Source organism: Ambystoma mexicanum, chromosome 11 (assembly GCF_040938575.1).
Source record: "Ambystoma mexicanum isolate Mex_15411 chromosome 11, UKY_AmexF1_1, whole genome shotgun sequence".
NCBI classification, from domain to species: domain Eukaryota; kingdom Metazoa; phylum Chordata; class Amphibia; order Caudata; family Ambystomatidae; genus Ambystoma; species Ambystoma mexicanum.
The window spans coordinates 1,296,006,544-1,296,031,866 of NC_090934.1; the positions used below are offsets into that span (position 1 = coordinate 1,296,006,544).

The 25,323-nt window shown below is 47.7% G+C and overlaps 1 protein-coding gene across 1 annotated transcript in view; it reads left to right on the plus strand.

Annotated features, from left to right (window-relative positions):
• SHC4 (SHC adaptor protein 4) overlaps positions 1–25,323 on the plus strand; it is a 281,807-nt gene that overhangs the window by 47,119 nt on the left and 209,365 nt on the right. The window contains exon 2 of the mRNA XM_069624788.1: positions 17,858–17,928. Within this exon, the coding sequence (XP_069480889.1) occupies positions 17,858–17,928 (71 nt within the window). The remainder of the gene's footprint in view (positions 1–17,857; positions 17,929–25,323) is intronic.

Sequence of the window (25,323 nt, forward strand, 5' to 3'; positions counted from 1 at the left end):
ACCCTTGAAACAGAAACCCCGATCCACGTGGCCACCCACCTCTGGGAGAGAAACCTTCAATCAAAAAACAGGCACCAAACTAACCTGCATGACAAAAATCCATGGCAACCCCAAAGATGTCCTAAACGCATGGGCCACATACATTTAAACAAACACAATCTGATCCACAACACAGGCCCAGACGGATAACAATAACCCAAGGCCCAACCCACTAGAGCACTACCCCGAGGCCACAACATCTACACAACAGTAAAGAAAATACAGGCATCCCCCAACACCTACCATGCATAGTCCCTTGTAAAGAGATAACCTTAATGCACCAAAATTCCCCATAAATCTGGGTCCAGCTGCCACAATCTCATCTCACTGCGACACCACTTGAACAAATCCTTGTTGTCCATCCCGAACCTGTGTTTCTTCATTGAAATGCTCACACTCCTCAGCGAATGGTCCTCCTTACACCATACGCGCTTCTCTGGCGCCGCGCAGCTCCCCAAGGATGCGCCGCATTCCAAGCAGACGTCGTGTTCCAGCTCAGCACGCTGGAACGCCAATCCACCGTAGGATGACGTCACCATTCCCTTCGCCGGCACGGAACAGTCAACATGGGCATGGCATCGCCCAACGGCCACCGCCATGGCCCCAACTCTCTGCAGCTGGGCCGCCCGGCCTCCAACTGATACACTGCTGGCCACAAATCCTGCAAGGGACAACAGTGGAACCCCTGTTGGCACGGCCCACCAACGGGTGGAAGGTGTAGCTCCTCACAGCCCTCCTCTTCGAGCTGACGCCGGCCGCTGATTGCTGTTTCTGCTTCCCAGTCCAATGGGACACATGCTTCCCCTCACGTGCTGGACCGGCTCCCTGCTAGGACCCAACGAGCACACACTGCAAAGCTGGTCACAGCCACGCACAATGGGTCTCCTCACACAAGGGAAAAATCCATTTGGGACAACAGAGCCAGACTCGCCACCTGTTGGTCCCTGTTCCCTGGGCCCGCACATTGGACACCACCATCCAGTGCCTCACGGTTCCCGTCCTGGACCCGGACCTCCTCCATTCCTGCACTGTACTGCCTGGCCTGCAGTATCCCCAACAGCCACCGCCTCTGGCCGTTAGGGGAGATGGGCCTGCTGGATGGACAAAGGCAGCACCTTTCACACTGCCCCTTCCCAGCAGGATCCGCAACGTGGACCTCCTCTGCCACTGCACCGTCCAGTCTGCAGCTGGATGTCTCCCTGGAAGGCAGCGCTTCTCACCTGCTGCCCCTTCCCAGCAGCAAAGAAAACATCCTTGTCGCCAGTGATGTAACGTGGGTCACCTGTCACACAGGAAGCCAAGACCAGTGAGGTAAGTTAACAGGTACATTTATTACAAGTAGTTACGTTGTAGAGAAAGCACTGGTACATCCACCAAGCCAGCTCAGTAGGTCCAAACTGACTCTCCTGGAACCCAGCACTACAAACATACACCAACACTCCACATTCCCAAGGAGTGACATCACAGCACCAGGGACCTCACACATACAGCCTCACTCACAGCAAACCCACACACCAGATTATAACAGATTACCAACGCGGGAGCGAGGTGGTTTGCATTGGAATAGGGTGCTCGTGCATTAGCATGAGCCACCTATTCCAGTGATTAGCTCCCTGCCAGGCGCCGGAGCGGTGAGTTAGAATAACAATGTGGCACTCCTGCCCCGCCTTCTAGCCTCCCCACCTCTTGGCCAGGGGTGTGCAGGGAGCACCAATTCTGACCAGGGCGCTGCTGCCGCCAAGACCGGCCCTGCTCCTGTGAGTGGCTGGAGTGTGCCTTTTACAGAATAGCCTAGTGCTTGGAGCATTTTGAGCTCTGCCGAAAGGGCACGTGTGATTCTCTTTTTTGGGTGTGATGTTGAACTTTATCAGATGCAAGAGGTTTCGCACAAGCTCCCCATTGAGCCGATAGCCGCGTATGGATTTGCGGATGGTGTAGAGTCCCTGGGTTCTGCGTAAGAGGGTCTTTTTGTGCCTGTGCGGCCACCTCCTAGATGCGAATGATGTCCGTGAGTTCCTTGGCCAGCCGAATCAGCAGTTTCATCGGTTCAAGCTTCTGGCTGCTGTGGAGTAGAAACAGGAGGACGGAGGGGGCACGTAGGAGCAGGGAGGAGGCAGAGAGGCAACGGAAAGCGGAAGTTAGTTGTTGTACCAGGGAAATAAAGATAGCAGCAGAGAACCTGGGCGCCGTGTTGTTCATATATGCCCGGGGTCAAGGCCCTAAATACCGGCGACGAGACGGCCCGCGCTCATAACCACGGTTCCGCCTGCTTAGCCAGTGTCATCAGGCGGGATACAGCAGCTGGGGTGAATGTGCGGCAAAGCCACCGGGCAACCGACCCGACCACGGACAGGGCGACTCCGTGACGTCGGAGCGGGCAGAGAAGAGTTACCGTGCTGCGAGCAACTCCAAACACGCAGGGCCACGGTGTAAGGAGTCTGCTCGCGACGGAAGGAGAATCACTGCGGTGGCACGGAGGGGCAAGTGAACATGAAGGACACGGTCTGCTCGCAGGGGCACGCAAGCAAGACGGTACTGCTCTACTCGCACGGAACGTGCGGATCACGCCAACTAGGGGCACGCGGCACAGGCAAAAGGGGTGAAAGAAAAAAAGAAATCAGGAACACACGAGGAAATAATAAAACTGAAGTAAGATTAAGGAAAGGCACAACATCCACCCATAGAGGGACACCAGAAGAAAAAAGAAGTAAGGACTAGGAAAGTGCGTGCCACTCGCAGAAACTATAGGAAAAGGAACAGCAATGGAAGAAATAAAAAAGGGAGAAGGGAGTGGCAGCACGAAAAGAAAGAGGTCACAAAGCCGAGAACTACTGTGCAAAATACCAGGTGTACCGCTTGGGCTGAAGAAGGGCCGGCAACGCAGGGCAAACTATTCCAGAAAGCAAAGGACGGTGTCCATGCAAGTCTAACGCCTGAGCTGAGGCCCCCCCTGAGGCAGAAGGGCCCACAGAAAGAGTGAAAGGTACGGCAGAAGAGGCCCCCCAGACTAAGAGAGTGACTAGAACGGCCCGGAGAGGACAGGCACAGCAACAGGCGTAAGGTTAAGGCATCAAGATCAAGCAAGGCGGCAGAAACAGGTACCAACCTTCGAGAGGAGATGCTGGACAACGCACAAGCAACCACCGACCCAGGGGCTCAGGCAAATGCACGGTTTCCAGAAGGCATCATGACAGGCATGCCATCAAGAGCAGTCTCGACACCACCATTAAGGCCGCAGTTCAGCTCACCAATACAAACAAGTGGAAGAACCATTGAAAAGGAGTTGCAGAAGAGCAAAGAGGTTGACATGAAGGAGATAGAAAGGATGGGCAAGGTACCAGGTGAGCTAGCCACCAACGAACAAGGGATTCTACTGAGAGGAAGCCATCTTGTAGTACCCAAAGCCCTGAAAAAGACTATCATCAACCTGGCACATGAGGGTCATTAGGACTGGCAAACACAAAAAAGACACTACGGAATGGTGTGTGGTACCCCTACATGGAAGCAGTGGTGGATGAGATACTAACACACTGCCAGGGCTGTCGGAGGGCGGCAACAACTACACCCCCATGCCTCCTACAGATCGTGCCACTTCCCAAGGGCCCATGGCAACGAGTGGCAATGGACTTCGATGGGCCCCTGGAAGAAGATGGGCACTTACTAGTGGCCATGGATGAATATTGACGGTTCACAGTGGTGAAGCTAGTACAATCCATGGCATTCTACAGTGTGGCAAGGGTTCTACATGAACTATTCAGCGTGTGGGGCATACCAAATGCAGTGATAACAGACAATGGACACCCATTGCAAGGACATGAGTTTAGGAAGTTCATAGCCCATCCGCCTTCCACCACCAGAAGATCACACTGCTCTAGCCCCAAGCCAACGGTATGGTGGAACGATTTATGTCCACCATCAAGAGAACCAGGCAGAAAGCCTGTGTCAATCAAGTGCCATTTCCCTAAGCCTTGTGCCAGATGCTGAGAAGCTACAGGAATACCCCTCATGAGGCTACCGGAAAGACTCCAATGACAATGATGATTCGATACTAACCCCAAACCCGCCTGTTGCAATTAGAAGACTACATGGAGGAAAACAATGCTGAGATCCTTGAAAGAGATGCAGAGAGGAAATGGAAAGCAAAGATATGGGCCGACCAGCGACGGGGAGTGAAGGAGCCCCAACTGCCTGTTGGAGAACAAGTTCTGGGCCGTCAGACTACAACCCTGACCTATTTCAAGTGACAGAAGTCAAAGGGTCCATGGTTACTGCGGCAGGAGATGGGCATGACATAACCCCAAACACCTCCTTCTTCTACAGGCTGCGCACGCAAAACCATGACGCCATGAAGCCACCAAGAGAAGACGAAGAACAGACAAAGCCAAGAGGCAGAGCGCTGGATGGTGGACCAGTCAAACCGCCAGTGGAGGACCTGGCGGAAACTGAGGAAGAGGGATCCGGGGAGACTTGTGAATCCCCTAATTCGGAAGCCCCACACCTGCTTGAATAAATGTGAGCCAGAGACGCTTCATGATTAGTAGGGGGAGATGGTGTGGAGTTCAGACTGGTGCAGAACCTTTAAGGGAAAGGACACGTGTGGCGGGAGGGCACGTCGGGCGGGAAGGAATGGGCAGAGTGAGGGAAAGGGGAAGCTAGTTGTTGTACCAGGGAAATAAAGATAGCAGCAGAGAATCGGGGCTCTGTTCTGTGTTGTCCTTATGCCTGGGGTCCAGGCCCTAACAGTGACACTGCCTGAGTGGACCTATTGGTAGTATGGTTGTGTTTGCTGTGCAGTGGTTGTGTGCAGTGGGATTTAGGGTGTATTTGTACTGTTTTGTGTGGGGAGGGATTGCACCATAGATGGAGCGGCTAATTCTTGCATGTGTTTCTTTGTAAGATGTCTCTGGTGACAGGATTCCCTGTTTGCAACGTGGCTGCTAATGTTCATTGTCTTTCTCATTTGGATTGGGGAGGTGCAGATTACGGAAACTTAACAGTTAGATTCCTCCTTACATAGTCTCCTTGACTTGCCTACTCTCCTGAACCCATCCACTATCCAGATCTCTGTGGGTCGCTATCAGGGATTTAGCCACCCCTACCTCCCTTCGTGCTGACCAAAAAATTCACACAGACATTCCAGAATCCTCCTTCAAATCTCACACCTCAGACTTCGGTCTTCTAAGAGTGTTCACCCCAGAGTGCTTTGAGGCTATACCAAGGGCAGAAGGCGCTATATAAACACCATAAAACATAACATCATTCTATTATATTTTTTGGGCATGATTAGCCATTTTCCTTCAGTTAATCTGAGGTGTGCATTGTGTTATCAACATGTCCATCTATTTCCTTGTACTGCTGCACAGGCTGTTATACATTTCCTTCGTGGTAAAGCATTTGTACTGTTAATTTCTGGAGTGTTGTGTTCATTAAGTTACTCTGTTTGCCTTTGCTTTTTGGGTGGTTCATTTCTGTGGGTGGGCTTTGAGCACTGTTACCGTTGGGCCTTGGATTTATGCTAAGTGGGTGAAGCGATGTTCAGTGCTTGCTGTTTACCTGGTCTGTTGCATTTGCTCGATTGGCCTAGTCACTTCCGGCTGCAGGTGTAGTTACATTGATGAGGTGGCAGGCACTGGACGCTGAGCCTGTAGGTCAGTGATAGGAAAGGTGCGTCCCTCCAGATATTTTGGACTACAGCTCCCAGGATCCCACACTATTGACTATGCTAGCTATTACTGATGAGAGCGGTAATCCAAAACATTTGGTGGCCACCACTGCTGTGTGTGTTTGGCAACGAAAACCGGTAGTACCCAAATTGATTGTTTCCAATTGACCGTACGGTACATCTGGCCGAATTCAGCCAAATTTACCATACGGTCAATTGGAAACAATCAATTTGGGTAATCACTAACAAACATGGTGAGCATGGGTTGTGGGGCTATCCCTCATCTCCATGTTTGGTAGTGATGGCCTTTGGGGGCAGCGAGGGTGTCCCCTGCCCTGCTTCCGGAGATTTGGAGGTGGGGGAAGGTAAGAACAAAAAAAACAGCATACCCTGCGGCGTTGAATCCGACCCATGTTGGAGGGACGTGATCAACGGCGCAGGGTTAGAAGATGAGCGGATGTCGAAAAGATTAAGTAGGGGGTGGGTGATTTTTGTATAGTTTGGCCGGATTTGACAGCGGCAATATTCGCTTCGTGGCCGAATTGACCAGAGTCAATTTGGCCGCGAGCAATTGTGCCAGGGCAAAACCGTATACATCCCTAAAACCTAATCAGCTACAAATTTCGACATTCCCTGATTCAGTCATTATTAGTGAGGGACAATTTTTCACACTTAGAGTCTCACACACACATCCACTGGTTCAGTAGTGCTATATGTTGCAGACTATGTGTTTCTTCGATTAGGCCACACCACAGTCACTTGAGTTTCATCAATGCCTTTCTGCCACAAGTGACAGAACAGAGCTGGGAATATGGTGCCAGCTGTACAATGTGAAATATTATGAAAAATCGAAGCCAAGGCCATTCTGATGACACAGAGGAAGCAGCCCTGCTGCGGCACAGGAAATATCAGTTTCACGTCTGAGCGGCCTGTGTCCCCATGGGCCTGCCAAGGCCTTTGTGACTCAGAGCTGTGGAGGGTGGGTGCAAAAGTCATGGAAATTCGGCAGACTCAGTATGCATCATTCATAGGTTGAATGGGGGTAAAAACCAGGACTGGATGTGCACCTACAGATTGGAATGGATAATGCTGGAAGCAATAGATAGGCATCTTACTCAATACCAATAGAGCATTCCCATACCTAGCTAAAACCAGGAGGATGTTAAAACGAGAGCAAGGGGACCAAATACCACTCTTAACAAGCACTCTATTAAGCAATATTTTAAAAGATTAGACACGCGTGACCACCAAAAGGAAAGCAAGATATAAATCATGTAACCTTTGACTAAACTAGTCCTACAGTTTTTTTTAACCATTTCCAGTAAGGGAGTAACATACACATCTGTGCCCCCGTGGGGCAGGCTGCTGTCTACCATTCAGGGCCACCAGCTCAGCCCAAGCTCTTTGCGCATTTTAGGGTGGTGGGAATCCCGGGTGCTCCTCTCCACATTTTGTGTTTCACCACTGATTGCCAGGAACGCATTCCTCATGAAGAAGACACTGAGTGGCAGGAAAAAGCCACCTGCACTAAAAGTCCCTATACTTTCAATGGGACTTTCTAAAAATCTGTCTAACATCACCCCCAAACCCCCACCCCCCCAGAAAATCAAACCTCAGTTCCCCAACAGAGTGAATAAAAGCAGGCCTGAATGGCATGGGGGATTATGAAGCACACCTTTCCTTGACTTCTGAAGATGTAGCTTAATAGGTAGGCACGTGCATGTTGTGCTTTGACTCTGTCCTCCAGTGCTTTGTCCCTCAATTGAAAGCACTGGAAATCCGGATTCATTGTTTTTACCATTACTACCAAACTCATGGTGATGAGGCAATCGGGAGGTAGGGTCTAGCCTTGCATAAATAAAGCTTGCCTTCACGCCCATACCCACATCAAATGATGCTGGCGAATGAATAAGAACAGAAATTCTCGTTGGTGTGCCCCTTTAATTTACACAACGATCCCCATGAAGGCAGCGAAATTGTGCTCTGTCTTCTTAGGAGCTGCCATCTTAATTCCAGATGCACACCATGTCAGAAAGTTGTTGGCAGTAAATGGCAAATAAACGTTTCACTGTGCATGGCCAGCCTTTGGGTGGCAGCATTGCACCAAATCTGAAGCGTACTTATGGGGACAGGCACCATTTTACATAAAGCACTGTTTAATTTTTTGTCACCCGCCACCACGTGGCAGGTGGTAAGTGCATTTCTCTTAGATTGAGTACGTAAACTAAAGAACTCACCCTGCAGGTCGAGTGGGATTTTTAATAATTTGCAAGGCCTCTGGCACACACAGCACCCATTGCCATATATTTCCATCAAATATCATGGGACCTATCTCTTTGCCAGAGACTGCCGTTAGATGCTCAGGATAGCCATGAAATGCTCAGGCAATCATCCCATTCTTAAGATTTTTATTAAAAGGCTAAGTACTGGACTGTGTATGGGGCTTGCTCGACAAGCTTCAGGGTACTGAACAGCTTGGGGGTGACTATAAAATGCAATAGCCAGATACTTGCTCCATTGCCATGGAAAACCATCGGAGATCCAGGAACATGCCCCATTGCCACCAACAGCTTGGGTGCTCACCTTATTGCAAATCACTGCCATGAAATTCGGAGGCCCTCGACCCACCAGGAGAGATTGCCTCTCCTTTCTAGGCATTCTCGTAAAATACCCAGATGCTTACCCTTTTCCAGAGATAGACATGGTCTGCCCGCGTGCCCTCCACCTAGCCAGGGATCTCCAGCAAATGCCCGGGTAATTAACCCATTACCAGAGATAGACGTACAATGCACAGGTATCTGTTACATTGCCAAGTATTGCTATCAAATGCCCAGACACTTGCCACATTGCAAAGGAGTACCATCAAATGACCGGGCACTTTCTACATTTTCAGGGATGGGCTTCAAAAATGCTTCCTGCCGCAACATCAGACTTCGGCGATTGGACCACATCACCCTGCTCTGTTACCGTCACACTAGGGCTCCATCATACTGTGGGCAGAATTGAAAACCCACTGCCTAGCACATAAAGCCCTTCATGGCTGCACAAAATGGTACATGGCCACGAAACCGGGGCCCTACCAGCTAACCTGTTGCTTAGCGGTGGCTGTGCTGCCAGGGGCCTCATCAGGGGTGTCACTTCCTCAGCTCAGAGGCTGAGACACTATTAGCTTTGCTGAATAGCGGAAGAATGTGAGAATTCTCTGGGACGCAGACCGGGCAACGCGCTCCCAGGTGGTTGTGGTGGCACAGAGTGGCCCCTTGTTGATTCTTAGTTCATTGTTGCGCTGTCATTTCATTTAACACTGTCACTATATATATATATATATATATATATATATATATATATATATATATATATATATATATATATATATATATATATATATACTCTCCTGGTGCCACTGCTGATTGGTCAACACGCCTGCATTACTATTTGAGCAAGAGAGTTTACTGCGCATCCTGCCACATTCGGTTATTCGGCGAGTAAATCGCAGATTTTTAAAGTGGAGGATTTAAGGCCACATTCGTAGTGTGATGGTGCGATAAATGCGGCGGTAAATCTATTACTGCCAAAAAAACAGTGGTAACGGAATTACCACCACTTTTTCACAACACCACCAAACTTGTAATGAGGCCAACTATGCATTCCTTAAAGTGGATTGAATAACAAGAAAGCATAGGCGTAATTTTAGGGGGGCAGGGGTGTTTGTCCCACCCCAACGTTTTAGCACACCATTTTGTCCCCCTCATTTGGCCAAGGACCCTTTCATCTAGATGTCCCCCCAAACCCCCCGCCCGCCCCCAACATTTTCAGCAAAGTTACTCCACGATAAGAAAGTGGCCTAAAGCCTCACAAAACAACCTAAAAAGTATCTTCCATAACCAGTGAAATGTAAGCAAGTGATGGACGTTTTTAACAGGGGGGACTTATGTAAAGAGCGTGTTGCAAATCTCTTAAGTAGGGTGCTAAAATAGGGAAATGCAGGTCTAAGCCCTGTAAGATATCCCAGGGTTTTAAAGCATTTGCTGCAGATATATTCTTGTGCCTTGTAGGTCAAAACTTTCCATCACAGTAAGGTTGGTTTATTTTTTGTTTATTCTATATACAACCGTGCACAAGACCAGTAAAACAGCTTCACAGCGCTTATTACATAAAATAGACGGATGGAACATATAAAAGATGGCTTAAGAACAGAACATCCAATACAGCTGCAATTGAAATACACGACCAGCACAGCAGTAAACAGGGATTGGCCAAGAGATGTAGTGATTTCACAAAGATGGAGTGACTACAGCCTGCTTTCAGTGGCACAAGGAGGGTGTGCCAAAAAGCAAGCACCCATGACATTTGCTGCCACATTCCTTCACTTTGAAATCTGGAGACAATTGCTTTTCCCAGCTCTGGCACCTCCCATAGTAGACAGGGTAGGGCGTGAGCGGGCAAGGCCCACACAGAATCTGTAAATGCCCGCTCAGCAGCTCTGTGTGTACATTTACAGATGTTAATGTCACTGGGGTGGGCCTAACTACATTAGCTTCAGGCCCCACTTTTTAGTCAACACTGGCTACGCCTCTGGCACATCCCAGAGTTGATTCTTGGATAATCATCTTTTCTTCTTTAAATTCGAGTTGTTAGTTGGGCTTAAGTGCCACATCCACATGGCCATGTTTTACTTCCGCTCGGCAGGAATGCAGCTTCAACAAAAACATCAATTGCAAATGAATCCTTATCATGGTTAAATACTTAATTAGTAAATATTATTGACCTCTTTGATAATCTTAGCGAGAAGCAAAATGGAGGGTGCCCGATAGCCTTAAGACTTCCTGTCCGTCTCCCATGCATCAAACATGGAGATTGGACTAATCATGGCTTCATGGAAACAATGAACAGACTAAACACTTTTCTTGCCCCTTTTCAGTTCTTCATTATAAATAGGGATCTAATTCCCCATTCAAATCCTTTGGAAATGCAGTGCCCAGTAAAAATATTCAAAACACTTTACACTTAATTCAATACCACTGGAAGCTGAAATGATTCCCCTCCAAACACATTAACTACTGCTTTGGCTGCCTGCCTGGAATTATTCAGGCATGTCATGTTTACACAAGTGCTGCTATCACTTTTTTGATTGATTGCAGGCAAAGCAGAGGTGTGAAAGTGCAAAGTCCCTGCCCTTCACGTGCTTGACAGACTTTCATCCGGTGGTTTGTTGGGGGGAGGGGGATGAGCTGAAGCAACACTCTCAATATTTTGAATGTATTTCTGGTCTCCCCCTTATTTTACAGTTGAAAACCATTGAGCCAGAAGAATAGTTTATAATGTCGCTATTGGAAAATGTTAGTTTCTTCAGGTGCTTATTGATTTGCTGATGACCTGTGTGAGAAATCTAAAAGTTGCAGGTTCCAAATCCAAATAATATAAATACTTGGATTAATATAGTTGTTGCAGGGATCCCAGTATGTTCCAAATCCTGTGTGAAATGGTTCAGGGGCTAGAGTGCCTGCAGCAAAGAACTGTATTCAGCCTGCAGGCCAAGAGTATAAAGCAAGTAAGATGGCTCAGTGGGAAGTGTGGCCGTGGCAGCAATGTACGTATAATATTGAAACATAGGTTACAATTCCTTCCCTCCAACTTTCTCATCTTGCCAAAATGAGCCCCTTTCAATCCAGTAAAAGTGGCATGTGATAGTAAAGAACGTGGGCATATTTGTGTCACCAAAATGCCCCAGTCTGTGTCAGCAGAAATGTTCCTCCTAACATTACAGAGTTAAAAAGGGGGGATGTTTGTGTAATAAAGACAAGGAGCTACACATTTACATTTTAGAAACGTTGGACCAAATGGATGTACAAGTGAAATAAATAAGTAAAATCAACATGCACATGCCAATTAAAGAGCTCAAAACCAGCTCTGTGAGAAAACTTAGACTATTCTTGTTCTTAAGCCCTCTGTATCCTCTTCCCCGGTGGCCAGGGAAAGGCCATCGCTCTTGGATCCCGACCCTGGGGCTGGAGAAGCGAGGGGGTATCATCTGGGTAGAGAGTCCTCAGAGATTGGGGTGGGGTGCCCATGGGAGAGACATGGTGTCCCCCTTTCCATATTGATGACTGACCTAACCCTCCCCTGACCTTTATGGGCTACTGGAAGACCTCTCCCCTCATTTACCCACATTTAACATTTGAAAGTACTGGGACGAGGAAGAGGAGACTGAGAGTAATGAACACTACACCTTCATTTTACCACTCTGGTACTGGGACGAAGAAGATGCCTGCAGAGTGTGGTGAGAGCCAGGCATGTCCCCTTAAGCATAGTCCGGCAAACCTAAGTAAGGATCCACACATGCAACCTGTTAAGTGGTTGCAGGTGTATGAAATGAGGGTCAGAGAACAGTATGGGGAGAATAACAGGGAGGCCTGCATGGGAGAGACAAGCAGAGGACACTGTTTGTATGGAGGCAGCTGTGCTGGGACCACAGAAGGGGCCAGGACGCCGGCAGATACCCTGGGAATTTGTGGGACCCAAGATAAGTGGGTTGTGCCTTTGCCACAGGTGTGGGAGCCAGGGGTGTTGCTAGGTCTGGAAAAGATCTGGGGCTACACTAATGTCAGGACTCTCAGGACTAGGGGCTAGCTAGCCTTTTGGTTGTAGACCCTGAGATTCTATCCGGGGCTACAACCAAAAGGCCCGGGGCTATAGCCCCCTAAGATCCCCCCCTAGCAACGCCTCTGGTGGGAGCCTCCAGGACAAAGCGAGAGGAGCTGGCGCTGCAGGCGAACCAGGGTGAGAGAGGGCGCAGACCGCATCCAGAGAGAAAGCTCTCCATTTTCCAGCATGCAGAGAAAAATGCCTGGCATGCGAGCAGGGATTGCAAAAGATGGACTGCCAGCCTTGCAAACAGAGTGGAAGCTGCGGGTGCCTTCGGAAAGAGATGCAGAGAGCCGATGAGTGTCAGGTAGAGCACTTGGCCACCGGGACGCTCCTAGCAGACCGTAGATAAGTAACAGTACTTGAAAGCAAGTTCAGCGAATGTATATTAAATACCGAATTGAACAGAAACCTGAAATTAAGCATAATAAATACATCTTAAATCCCGAACGGAATGGAAACCTGAAATTAAGCCTTACGAATGCATCGTAAATCCCAAATTGATTGGAAACATGAAATTAAGCATTACGAATGCATCATAAAAATTGAACTGAAAGGAAATGTGACATTAAGTATAACAGATGCATATTGAATACCAAACTGAATGAAACCTTGAAGTTAGAAATATTGGGCCTCATTACAAGTAGGGCGGTAAGGGTTAACCGTCACCGGTAACGAGACCGGTGCCGTTAAACCCTTACCTCCCTACTATGAGTTCCCTTTGCAGGGCCTTATCAGTAGCACTTCAGCAGTCAGCGGGGTGCTAATTGATGTAATCACTCCTTTTGTGTGTCAGTGCCTTGCTGGAGCCAGAAGGGTACAAATGGGCAGGCACAAAAGAGACATTTCAAAGTACAATAAATCCCACCCCAGTCTCCCCTCACAGTGATTACATACATGCATATTATACCTGTGGGCTAGTCTTGGTTACTTGGGCTCTTCCCAAATAGCAACACCTATGAATGTACAAAAATACTAACTGTGCTGTTATTTTCTGATAATGGCCCTCATTACAACACTGGCGGTAACCCATTGCGCAATTAGCACCATGGTTGCTGCCGGTGTTGTAACGAGTCCGCCAATGTTCAATGGGGAATTACCACCCCATTCCAAGGTTGGCGGTAATACCCCATTGAACATTGGCCCTTCCCCATTCCCATTTTTGCCCCATAGGGCTAAGTAATTACCCCGAAGGTCCCTTTGCGGGTCCCTACTTTAAGGGCTGGTCCAGACCAGCCGTTCAGGTCGGGTCCCGCAAAGGGACCTCGTAATTAGGCACTAAGGGGTTAACGGTGCCGCAGCCTTTTACGGCGCCGTTAACCCCTTAGCGCCAGGGTCGTAATGACCCCCAATGTATACCTTGCATGGTTTACACAAATATCTTCCGTAGAGAACAAAGAAATGCAATAAAGAATGGATATACATATTTTAAGGTGTGTTTATAATTTGTAAAGTGTTTTTCTTGTCTTCATATCTTTATTTATAAAAAAGGCAACTATTCGCTTCTATATTCGGCTACGGCCGAATACTTGCCCAACTATTTGGAATTTGGCCGAATACTTAAATCTACTATTTGGTACACCTACAATTATAATGCATGTGCCCAAAACAAAGCTACACAACCATTTTTGTGTTTCAGAAAAAAATAGTCAAATTTATTTTCACTGGGTTAGGCTTCATCAAATAATCTTTAATGTTCTTTTGCCTTTAAACGCTACCATTGGGGTGGAAGGGAGGGTCGTGGGGGGGATTAACCTTGTTGGAAAAACCATGCTCTATCTGTAGTTTAGATTAGTAGTAGAGACCATTCTTATTAGCTTGCAAGACAAACCAGACAATACATCTTCATCGTACTGCAAAAAAATGCAACAACCTGACCCGACCTCCACCTTTGCAGGTCACAGTCAGGTGACAAAAGTGAAGCCTATCAAGAACATTTCGGGGCTGAATGTCTAAGGCCTGAAAGGGGGGGAAGGGCCATTTCACCCCACCAAGCCTCGTCAAACCTCTGTACAGCAGTCTGTCTTTGATGCAGATAAACATCACACTGATTCCATGACAGTTCCTTCTGAGAAAGCTCACTGAAAGGGACTTGACAAGCCCACCTTCCCTAGTGCCTCCTTAAATCCCCTCAGAATGCCCATTTGAATATTCTTGTCAGGACCGAATTATCCCACGTGCCTTCAAAAGTCCTTGGCACATCAAAGTGCAAGACAGGAGTTTTGAGTTTTAGTCTGCGCATGGCAAGAAAAATACAATACACATTACCAAGAGCCAACAGTTAAGATGCAGTTAAACAACCCCTCTAAAAAAGAAAGTGTAAGTTCATAAAGAACAATGAATGGCTGGAGACTGCCCTTGGGTGGTAGTGGTGTGCAGTATAAATAAAACATAGCATAACAATCAAACCCTGCTCACATCAAATCAATTGAGATTTTAGCATAACCGGTTCATAAGGTCATAAGAAAATGATCTGTGTCCACAGGCCTTTCCAATCAGATTCTTTGTGTAATATCGACCAGGGTATCACTGATTTGCAAGTTAGACCAGATTGTATGATTAAGGTCAGTGCTCATGTGTTTACTTGCTTGTGGACATTAAACAGATCTTGTCTATTTTTTGTTGCTGTTTCTTTCTCATATGCTTTTGTCAAAGTTGCACATGAGTCATCTCTTCGATTCAATTTCGGCTTGAGGTGATCCTCTCAAAATCACTGTTCTCAGTACTTACTCCCTCCATCCTTAAGAACTTTGAACAATGTACAGATTCCAACATTTACCATGCAGGGAATGAGTCTGATTCAAGAAAGTTTTTTCAATCTGTGATTGTTTGAAGTAGCTAGTCTCTAGTATGGTCACTTGTGTATTTAAAAAATAATTGTACTCATCTCTAAGGTTAAAGTGCAATGAATGGTATTTACACATTCCACAAACGTTCAAAGACACCATATTATTCCTCCAGATGATCAAAACATCATCAATGAATCACAGCCTCAGAGGTCCCACTTATTTCAATTTGTTATCATTTAAATCATATTGTTTCAAATGTCTCTGTGAACACATGTATTTGCATTACCTGGGGTAAATCAAACACCCATCATTGTTCCTCTTGTTTATAACACTTCTTTTTGACTCACAGTACATGTTTGTTAGTACTTTACCTAATAAGAAAATAATTTACAAGTCACTTCGTTCCCCTGCCCTTCCTCTAATGCATCCTCAACGGTGGTGGTTCCTTCATCATGTGGAATGTTGGCTTAGAGCATGGTAACATGAAGTATTGTCACAATACAGTTCTTGTCAATTCAATCACTTTTTTTACTCCAAAAGTGTGTGGTGTCCTTTATATGGTGCGATCACTGCTAACCAGTGCTCGTATGACCTCATCAACATACCTACATACTGTATTGCTCAAACACTGACTGGTTTTGTTCCAAAAAGTGTCACCCTGGTGGTTGTCTCAAATGCTTGCCTATCTTTGGTAGGCAATACAAAATAAGAGGAGTGGCAAGAAATGAACACCTGTAGTTTCCGGCGATCCATTTAATGGGCCTCATTATGAGTTTGGAGGTAGCCATGCCGCTATTTGTGGCATGGCTGCCTCCAAACTCGGGTCCGGGTTCCTCAAATGAGGATTTACCGGGCCATTCCAACCTTGGAGGACCCGGTAATTCCTCATTCGAGGAACCCGGACCATCCCCATTCGAGCCCTCATTAGGGCTTAATGGGAATGGGGAGTGAGCAAACAACGGGCCCGTTAATAATGGGCCCGTTGTTAGCTCCCTGGTCTCCACGCGGGACCCGCTAAGGCCACGTGGTTTTAGGCGGTAAGGGGTTAACGGCGCCGGCACCATTACCGGTGCTGTTAACCCCTTACCGCCCACCTTGTAATGAGGCCCAATGTCAGTGCCAGTTTAGATTATTTAGCATCATCACTATTTCCCTTCTCCGGTCTACTAGTTTTCATGTCTAATTCTTTGAAAGCACTTTTACCTTTTACCATTACAACCATACTCCTAATGAAGACCACTGTGTGTGTTTAGGCTTTGAGAAAAAATTAAGAAAACAGAATGGTCCTTATCCTCTATGTATGTATTTGCAATGGACTCTGATAGTAAAAGAGTCACAATCACATGTTTTTTAAAATATATATATATATATATATATATATATATAGATATATAAGTAATATATACAATTAATACTATACACACAGTGCCCTCCATTATGGCTATGGTTGTAATGGGATATTTTTAAAAGTCCACCTAATTATGAGTTGGGATTTCATGGCATATTTACTGCATGAGGTGTATATAATATTTTCATGGGGCACATACATTGTATCACCACAATATTCATAAAGAGGCCCAGTGTGTCAGGCATTTGGAAAGGGGCTGATTTACATAAAACAAACACCTTTTACGTTCGAGGACTGGTACCCCTCCCAGTCTCTGTTATAATTTGATTTCTAGTGCTCACAGAACACACTTGATTGCATCCGGGCTCCCTGACAACCACACAGGAAACCTTGAATTTAATCAACAGGCAATTATGTACAGGAACATAGCACTATTCCTAAAGACAGCAGTGTGGGAGAAGAACAAATAAAGAGCAAATGACTGTTGCAGGGTCTGGCATCTGGACGGAGAAAGGAGCATCACCAAGGCCGGTGTAACGCAAGCTAGAGATTGTGAATAAGTAAAGATGCTTAAAACGTAGAGCACTGGAAACGGGCTGGCCCTAGCCACTGGCAGGGGGCCTCAGATTATCTGCAACACAAAATGTAGGATTTAGAACAGCAGAACTACAGTGTGTGGGCCTCATTTGGAGGACGGCGGTAACCCGCCGGCGTCCCCGTAACACCGAATCCGCCGCCTGACTTCCCGGCGCCACCGGGACATTACAAGTCCCGGGGGAGCGGGAAGTCAGGTGGCGGATTTGGTAAGTCCCCATTCCTGTGTAGTCCCATAGGATAGGACTCCATGGGAATGGGTTCACGGAAGCACCCGCATCGTTGTTAACGGTGCCGGTGCTTCCGTGGCAACTCCGCTGTATGGGCCCGTGGCACCCGGCAGGTCACACCTGCCGGGCGCAACGGCCCCAGAAGGCAAAGTTGTAGTGTGGTAGTGCGGAAAGGGTGCCGGTACGGTGCGCCCTGCACCCTTATTCCTGGACCGCCACACTTAGAATGAGGCCTTAGGGATCTTTTAGAAATTCTGTGCAATGTCTCAATTTATGGGATGGGTGTCCAAATCCGGTCTCTGAGAAACCTAACCATATCCGGATTAGAGTGAGGCCATTTACTGTGTGAGTAACGCCCATTTATACTCCCTATATTTAAATACTTGCTGTGTTAACCCTGCAAACATGGATTGGCTGTTAAGTTAAGAACTGGATCTCGAAGCCCCTACTTTATGGGATTGTAAAAATGTTTTTTAGAACACAAAGTACAAAGGCGAAGATGAACTCTTCACGGACTGATAAGTAGTGTGTTTTTCCTGTTTCTTTTTAGTATCTGGGTTGTATTGAAGTGCTCCAGTCTATGAGATCGCTTGACTTCAGCACAAGAACGCTTGTTACAAGGTAAGAGGAATTAATGTACTAATAATGTGACACAGGGGTCATGCATGTGGTTTGCTACCCTTATGTGTGCCTTCCCCATCAATGCACCTGATGCCTAGGGTGAACAAAAAGGCAATCTGTGGTTTCTTTGACTTGAAGGAGGGCTCCAGAACTTTCTTCCCATCCCAAACAGCAGGACTTACCTGCCAACCACCATTTCCACTGGCCTCACGTGGCTGTTCAGGGCTAGCTATGGAAATGGAAAAGGCACTCTTCCCATAAATTATGATGTGCAAAATGGAGAACATTAACATTTTTGAGGTTACTATGCAATCATAAAGTAAAGCCAACCAATATTGGAAATATTATTGTTAGAAATTACCTTATCTTTAAATATAAAAGTAACATTAATAGTAAACATAACATAAGATACAAGCTACATTAAAAATTAAAACCGACTTTAACTGACCATGTATTTTTGAATTGGTGTTAATGTGTGGATGTGGTCATGAGTGCTTAACGTTTTGTGCTTAGGTTGCATGTCGCTGTTGTATGTGGACTGTTGGTCTTTAGACTGTGCATTTTAGCTGTAGTTTGGTGTTAGAATTGGTATGAAGACAATGGGCCTCATTACAAGTTTGCCGGTCCGGGAACTACGGTACCGCTAAGCTTGCCGGTACCGTAGTTCCCGGACCGGTGAACTACGAGTTGTGCTCGCGGGTGCCTTCCTGCCCGCCAGGTCAGACCTGGCGGGCAGAGTGGCACCTGTGAGCCCAGCATGTTGAATGCAACTGCACCACTCGGAATGGTGCCAGTGCATCCGACCTCCCCATTTTCATTGAGCCCTATGGGGCTCTAATGGGAATAGGGAGCATTCCATTCCGGCGCCCGCGAATGGGCAATTACCGGGTCTGACAGGGCTATAATGACCCGGTAATTGCCTGTTTGTGTGCGCCGGGAAAGATTGCAAGTCTGGCGTCAGCCTGCCGGTTTTACCGGCAAGGCTACCACCAAACATGTAATGAGGCCCAATATGTTGTTGTGAGCTAGTGATTTTAGTAATTGTGGGGGTGTGTTGAAGTCATTTAATTTCTCCAGCATGGGGTCTGGCATGGATTCACATGCTCATGAATATTCCCGTCTTCAGGCTGGGAATCCTCGGTAAAGAAAAATCAGTTTCAGTTTTGTTTCTGAACTGTCTTTCTACTAGTAACCAATCACTGGTCATACTGCCCCTAGCCAATGACTGCCCTCTACTTAAGCCCCTCCTCTGGCAGCCATCTTCAGATTTTTACCGCACGTTCAAGTGTTGGGAGTCCTAATGCTATAGTTCTCGAGCTTTTACTGTGTTTTGCGTTTTTTCGAAGAGTCTACTCTTATATTTTCGGTCAATTGAGCCTCAAGCTCCACCGACTCCACTTCCGATCAATGGGGACCCGTTTTTGGAATTTTATACGCCCATCGTCGTGTTTTCCACTTCTCGGAGGATTCCAGAAGATCTTTGAGGCCTACCCCGCGTGGACATGGCCCAGGACAAGGGAAGCATGACGCCTGTTAAAGCCAAGCTGTTTAGGTGCTGCCCTGGATGCGGACTTCAGAATGTCTTTAAGGAGGATGAGCACTCTCGGTAACTCTACTGCCTTCACGACGACAAATCGCACGTGGAGAAGGACTGTGCGTTTTGTAAGAACATGTCCGAACGGACTATGAAGGATCGTCGTATTCGACTCACAAACTGGCTGGAGGGCAAGAGCCCAGCAGCGGGTGAGAAGAGGAAGAAATCCGAGCGGTCTTCTAAGACTTTTGAGGGCACTCCGGCGACGGGGGCCCAACCAAAGGCTAAGCACCACGAGTCCGCAGGGACCGGGAGCGCCGATAGGTCAGGCTCCTCGGCTGCCAGGCAGGGGCATTATCACCGACGCCATCAACCATGAGTCAACGCTCTGGCTCGGTGAAGAGGAAGTCAGAGAACCCGGGTAAGCTTTGGGAGAAGCCCCGGTCGATCCCGATGGATACAGCTGAGGGGGAGCGAGGCGGTGGCCCTCCCCCCAAGGTGAAGGCCCTGATTCACCTGGCTAAGGCCTGGGTTGAGGGAGTCATGGTGGCCCTGGCGAAATCTACGGAGGCTTCCCCAGTGGAGACGACTTCAGGGGCTAGAGTTTCCCTGCCACCCTGGAGGGAATCATCTTTTCTTCCTATCGAGAAGACCCCCATGAATCACCAGCAGGAGAAAGAGGGGGGACACGGTAGCCTTAACGGACACGGATACCACCTCTGAGGAGGAGTTGGCGAGCATCCAAAGGATCCTGGACAAGAAGTTAGAGGAATCCAGGGCCCACAGGAAGGATCCCTACGAGGCCGATGAGGAGAGCAACAGGGGGGCCGGCGAGGAAGATAGGGCCACGGAGGACCCCATACCCTAACCGTCGGTCCTGTTGCAGCCGGTGCCCGTACCACAGAACAATTCAGGAGATATCTTGATGGTGATACAGAACCTGTGCGTGGAGATAAGGACAAGGATGCCCTTACTCCCCACCGATGACCCAGCGGGACCTGGTCCGTTGGGGAGCCCGCCTAACAAGCAGAGACAAGTCCATCCTCCTCCCCCTTCCAGCCTTCACCCCCATCCCCTCCTCTGAGGGATGAGAAGGGAACGGAGATGGCGACGATTGGAACGGAGGACGACGGTGATGACGGCGGAATGGACCTCCCTTCACCACCTCCTCGGGCCCCCCCCTGACGAAATTGGCTCTTTCCGCGCCATGATCGCCAGGGCATCTGAGCTCTTCCAGCTCTGCCCCGAAGAACAGAAGAAGGAAGGTTTCCTCTACTAACGGCAGGAGGCCAAGAGGAAGACTGTCCTCTCAGTCCTGTTGCTGGACGACATCTGGGACGAGGGACTGGAGCTCCTGAAGAACCCGTCCACGGCTCTTGCTAAGAGAGACCGGTACGAGAAGAAGTACCGGGTCCCGGACTCCGCCCCTATGTGCCTCCGGGCACAGCCGTCCCCGGATTCAGTGGTTTCCGCGGCGGCCAAGAAGAAAGCGGCGGGGCGACGGCTTCAATTTCAAATCCCTGCCGGATGGCGAGGGGAAGAAGCTGGACGCCATGGGGACGACGAGCCATCACATCGGTGGCGACAACGATCAAAGCGGCCAATGCCCTCGCGATCGTGGCATGCTACGACAGGGAGCTGTGGTTCAAGATCGCTCCCTTGCTGATTTCCTCCCGGACAACATGAGGGCTGAGGCCCTGGAAATCCTACAGGAAGGTGAAGTGGCTTCAGACCACGCCATTATAGTGGCCACGGACATTGCCGACACTGGCTTTCATCAGATGGGCAACATCGTTTGCCTTTGCCGGCGTGGTTGGCTCAAGGCCACCGACTTCCGCCAGGACGTACAGACCAGGATTCTGGACATGCCCTTCGACGGGAACAACCTGTTTGGCAAGACAGTGGACGAGTCACTACAGGCCATCAAGAAGGACACCGAGACGGCTCGGGCCTTGGGTGTTCTTCAACCACGACGGCCATCCTTTTGGAACTCCGGAGGCAAGCAAGGTGCCTCCAAAGGATTCAGTGGCGGTTCCACATCGTACCGCCAAGTGGGCCGATCCTTGTCGCAAGAGGCCTACAAAGGACGCGGCAAGACAGGAGGTTCCCGTTGTTGTCGCCAAAGAGGCCAAGGCGGAAAGGCCCCGATGAAACAGGATTGAACCGGCCGTGGCGTCGGGCCCCCACCTGAGCACCCCGGTGGGAAGTCGGCTGGCGAAATTCGTCAGCGTGTGGGAGTCCATCTGCACCGACCGTTGGGTGCTGGATGCCCTGGCCCACGGGCCCACTCTGGAATTTCAAAAGAGGTGTCCCCGTATTCCACCCGTGGCCAGGAAGGAAAACCACGTCCCTCAACTGCTGCTGGAGGTACCGGTGAGTTATATACAAGGGGGTGGTCCTGCCTTCAGACATTTGGGATTGAAATGATTTACATGCAATGAACATTTTAAAACCTCCAAGGTTTGAACAATAGAACAATACAAATTATGCTTCTATTGAAGAGAAGGGAAATTATCCAAACGTTGGGCTTATAATGTAGTGACCTTTTTTAATTAGGCTACATGTATAGCTTTGCAAACATAAGAAATAAACAAATGCAGAACCTTTTTCATATGCATGGAGAGTTGCTGGTGGCTTTCACGGTATAGAGATCAAAAATCTCATAAAATTACAGGGATATCCAACTTGAATGTCCCTATTATAGCTGCGCTATATCTACAATATTTGTAACTGGAGGGACAACCTCAGAACGGGCAGGACAGAGAAGCTAGCGTATAGTTATATACAAGGGGGTGGTCCTGCCTTCAGACATTTGGGATTGCAATGATTTACAATACTAAAAATAAATCACAAACTATCGTCCTAGGCGACCTTAACTTAGGTCTTGGTGACCTAAAGGACCCTGTGGCAACCGACTTGGAGAACTTACTAACTGATCTTGGCCTCACCTTGTACATCCAAGAACCTACCCATATCAAAGGTAGAACACTTGATTGGTTAGCTGGCTCCAATTGCAACATCAAGGTTCTTAGCAACACCCCCTGTTTATGGTCTGACCACGTCATAACCTTTAACATTGAAGCTACCCCACGCATCCCGACTCCAATAGCCCCAGCACTCCCGACTAGAAGCAAAAAAGATATAACTAAGGAGAAACTCCTCCCACTGCTACTCCCAACCTTTGTTGCAGCCATCAACACGTGCCCTGACCCTACGTCCTTAGCAGACACGTACAACCAAACTATGCTAACGGCTATTGACTCTATAGCACCTATCAAACTTAGGAAGGCCAAATTACTAGCTCATCTTAACTCATGGTTCACCCCACAGTTAAGAACTCTCCGCAAAGCGAAACGCTGTGCCGAAAATCGATGGAAAAGCCATCCCTCCGACGAGCACAAAGATGGTTTCCTTCTTGCCTCACTCTCTTATAAAGATGCCATCATCACTGCAAAAAAGGAATCCCTCAACAACCGCATTATGCAAGCTGACTCGAACACTAAGGAACTCTTCAAAATCCTAAAAAAGCTTGAAACCCCAGTCGCCCGCCCTGACACCTGATTGAAAGATAGTAAATGGTGTGCTAACATCCAAGCAGCCTTACTAAATAAAATGTCCACACTACAAGCAAAAATTAAAGATAAGCAGGATAGCCTGAAGCGCGATAACCGCGCTCTTTCCCCTGCCAAGGCCCCCACTCCAGACACTGCTAACACCACACCATTTACATTCTCACCGCTCACCGTCGTTGAGGTAGAAAACATAATTCTGAGAATCAAACCCTCCAACTGCCAAGGTGATCCATGCCCAGCCCCTATTATTAAGGACTCGGCGCATGAGTTGGCCCCATTCATCACTGCCTTCATTAACTCGTCCTTCAAAACTGGTATTGTCCCGGATAACCTGAAGGACGCTTGGGTCATCCCTCTGCTCAAAAAACCATCCCTCGACCCAAGCATTCCTACTAATTTCAGACCTATTACAACAGTACCATTTCTGCTTAAGATTTTAGACCGTGCTGCATACCTTCAGAGTCAAAACTATCTGGAATCTAATAACATCCTAGGTCTACGACAATCTGGATTCCGCCCCAGACACGGGACGGAGACTGCGTTAATTGACCTCAAAACCCAAATCGAGGTCTTAAAGGATCAGGGCAAGCTAGCAATACTACTACTTCTCGACCTTTCGGACGCTTTTGATTTGGTCAATCACCAAATCCTTTGCAAGCACCTCCACTCCGCTGCTAACCTCTCATCCTCGGCTGCAGCATGGATCAAATCCTTTTTGAACAACAGATCCCTGAAAATCTTTGCCCCATCCGCAGCCGCTGACCCATCCCCAATTCACTGTGGCGTACCTCAGGGTTCTTGTGTGTCACCTACACTCTATAACATTTTCACAAAACCACTCTTTGATGTGCTTGACTATCTGGGTGTTTCCTACACCAATTATGCGGATGACACCCAGATACTCATCCCCATCACTGGTGATTATCTAGCTGACACCAAGGCCCTCAATGATGTCTACTTTGTTATCCAAGCTTGAATGGCCCAACACTAGCTTTGCCTAAACGACGATAAGACAGAGCTTCTCATCTTGGGCACTGCACAACGCCTGAGCAGACTTGAACTGGCATATCAATCATTCACTATAGACGGCAATAGCATTCGAGTCTCAAAAGACACTAAAACATTAGGGTTCTACCTTGACGCTACTTTATCATTAACCCGACAAACGAATGCTGTCAGATCTGCGTCGGCATACACATGCAAACTCATTGCAACCTGCAGACCTTTCCTTACCACCTCCAACACTGTCACACTAGCGAGAACCCTCATCATGGCTAAAATAGACTACTGCAGTGCCCTCTACCTAGGCACCAGTCAAGAGAACCTAAATAAACTCCAAACTACCCAAAACAATGCCATTCGTGCAGCCTTAAACATCCCTTGTAACCACCATATCTCAGAAACTAGAACAAAGTTAAAGTGGTTACCTGTCAAGCAAAGAATCTCACTCAAAGCACTCGCCATTACGCACAAATGCCTGGCCAACAAGGCACCCATCTATCTCGGCAGTCGACTGTCGCGACACTCGACCTCCCGTCCTCTAAGAACTGCCCAGTCCCATTGTCTAGCTATCCCAAGATTTAAACTCCAAAAAGCAGGGGGATCAAGCTTCCCGGTCCTAGCGTCCAAGCTTTGGAATTCCCTCCCTGCTACAATCAGAGCTGAAGTGTCTTTTCACACTTTCAAAGCCAATACTAGATCCTGGCTTTTCGACCACCCTTAAGTCCTGCACAGCGCCTCTGTCTTACTTACTCTAACCTGCTGACTGTTTTATTCGTACTGAATGTCCTGTTTCACTTCATGTAATGTTATTCCTTTGTAAATTTATGCATTGCTATTCCTGTATATATGCATCTCTGTAACCCTATAAACTGCGCCCTGATGCCTCCGGGCCTGCGGGTTGCGCGTTATAAATAAAATAAATACAAATACAAAAATACAAAATTTACATGCAATGAACATTTTAAAACCTCCAAGGTTTGAACAATAGAACAATACAAATTATGCTTCTATTGAAGAGAAGGGAAATTATCCAAACGCTGGGCTTATAATGTAGTGACCTTTTTTAATTAGACTACATGTATAGCTTTTCAAACTTAAGAAATAAACAAATGCAGAACGTTTTTCATATGCAAGGATAGTTGCTGGTGGCTTTCACGGTATAGAGATCAAAAATCTCATAAAATTACATGGATATCCAACTTGAATGTCCCTATTATAGCTGCGCTATATCTACAATATTTGTAACTGGAGGTACAACCTCAGAACGAGCAGGACAGAGAGGCTAGC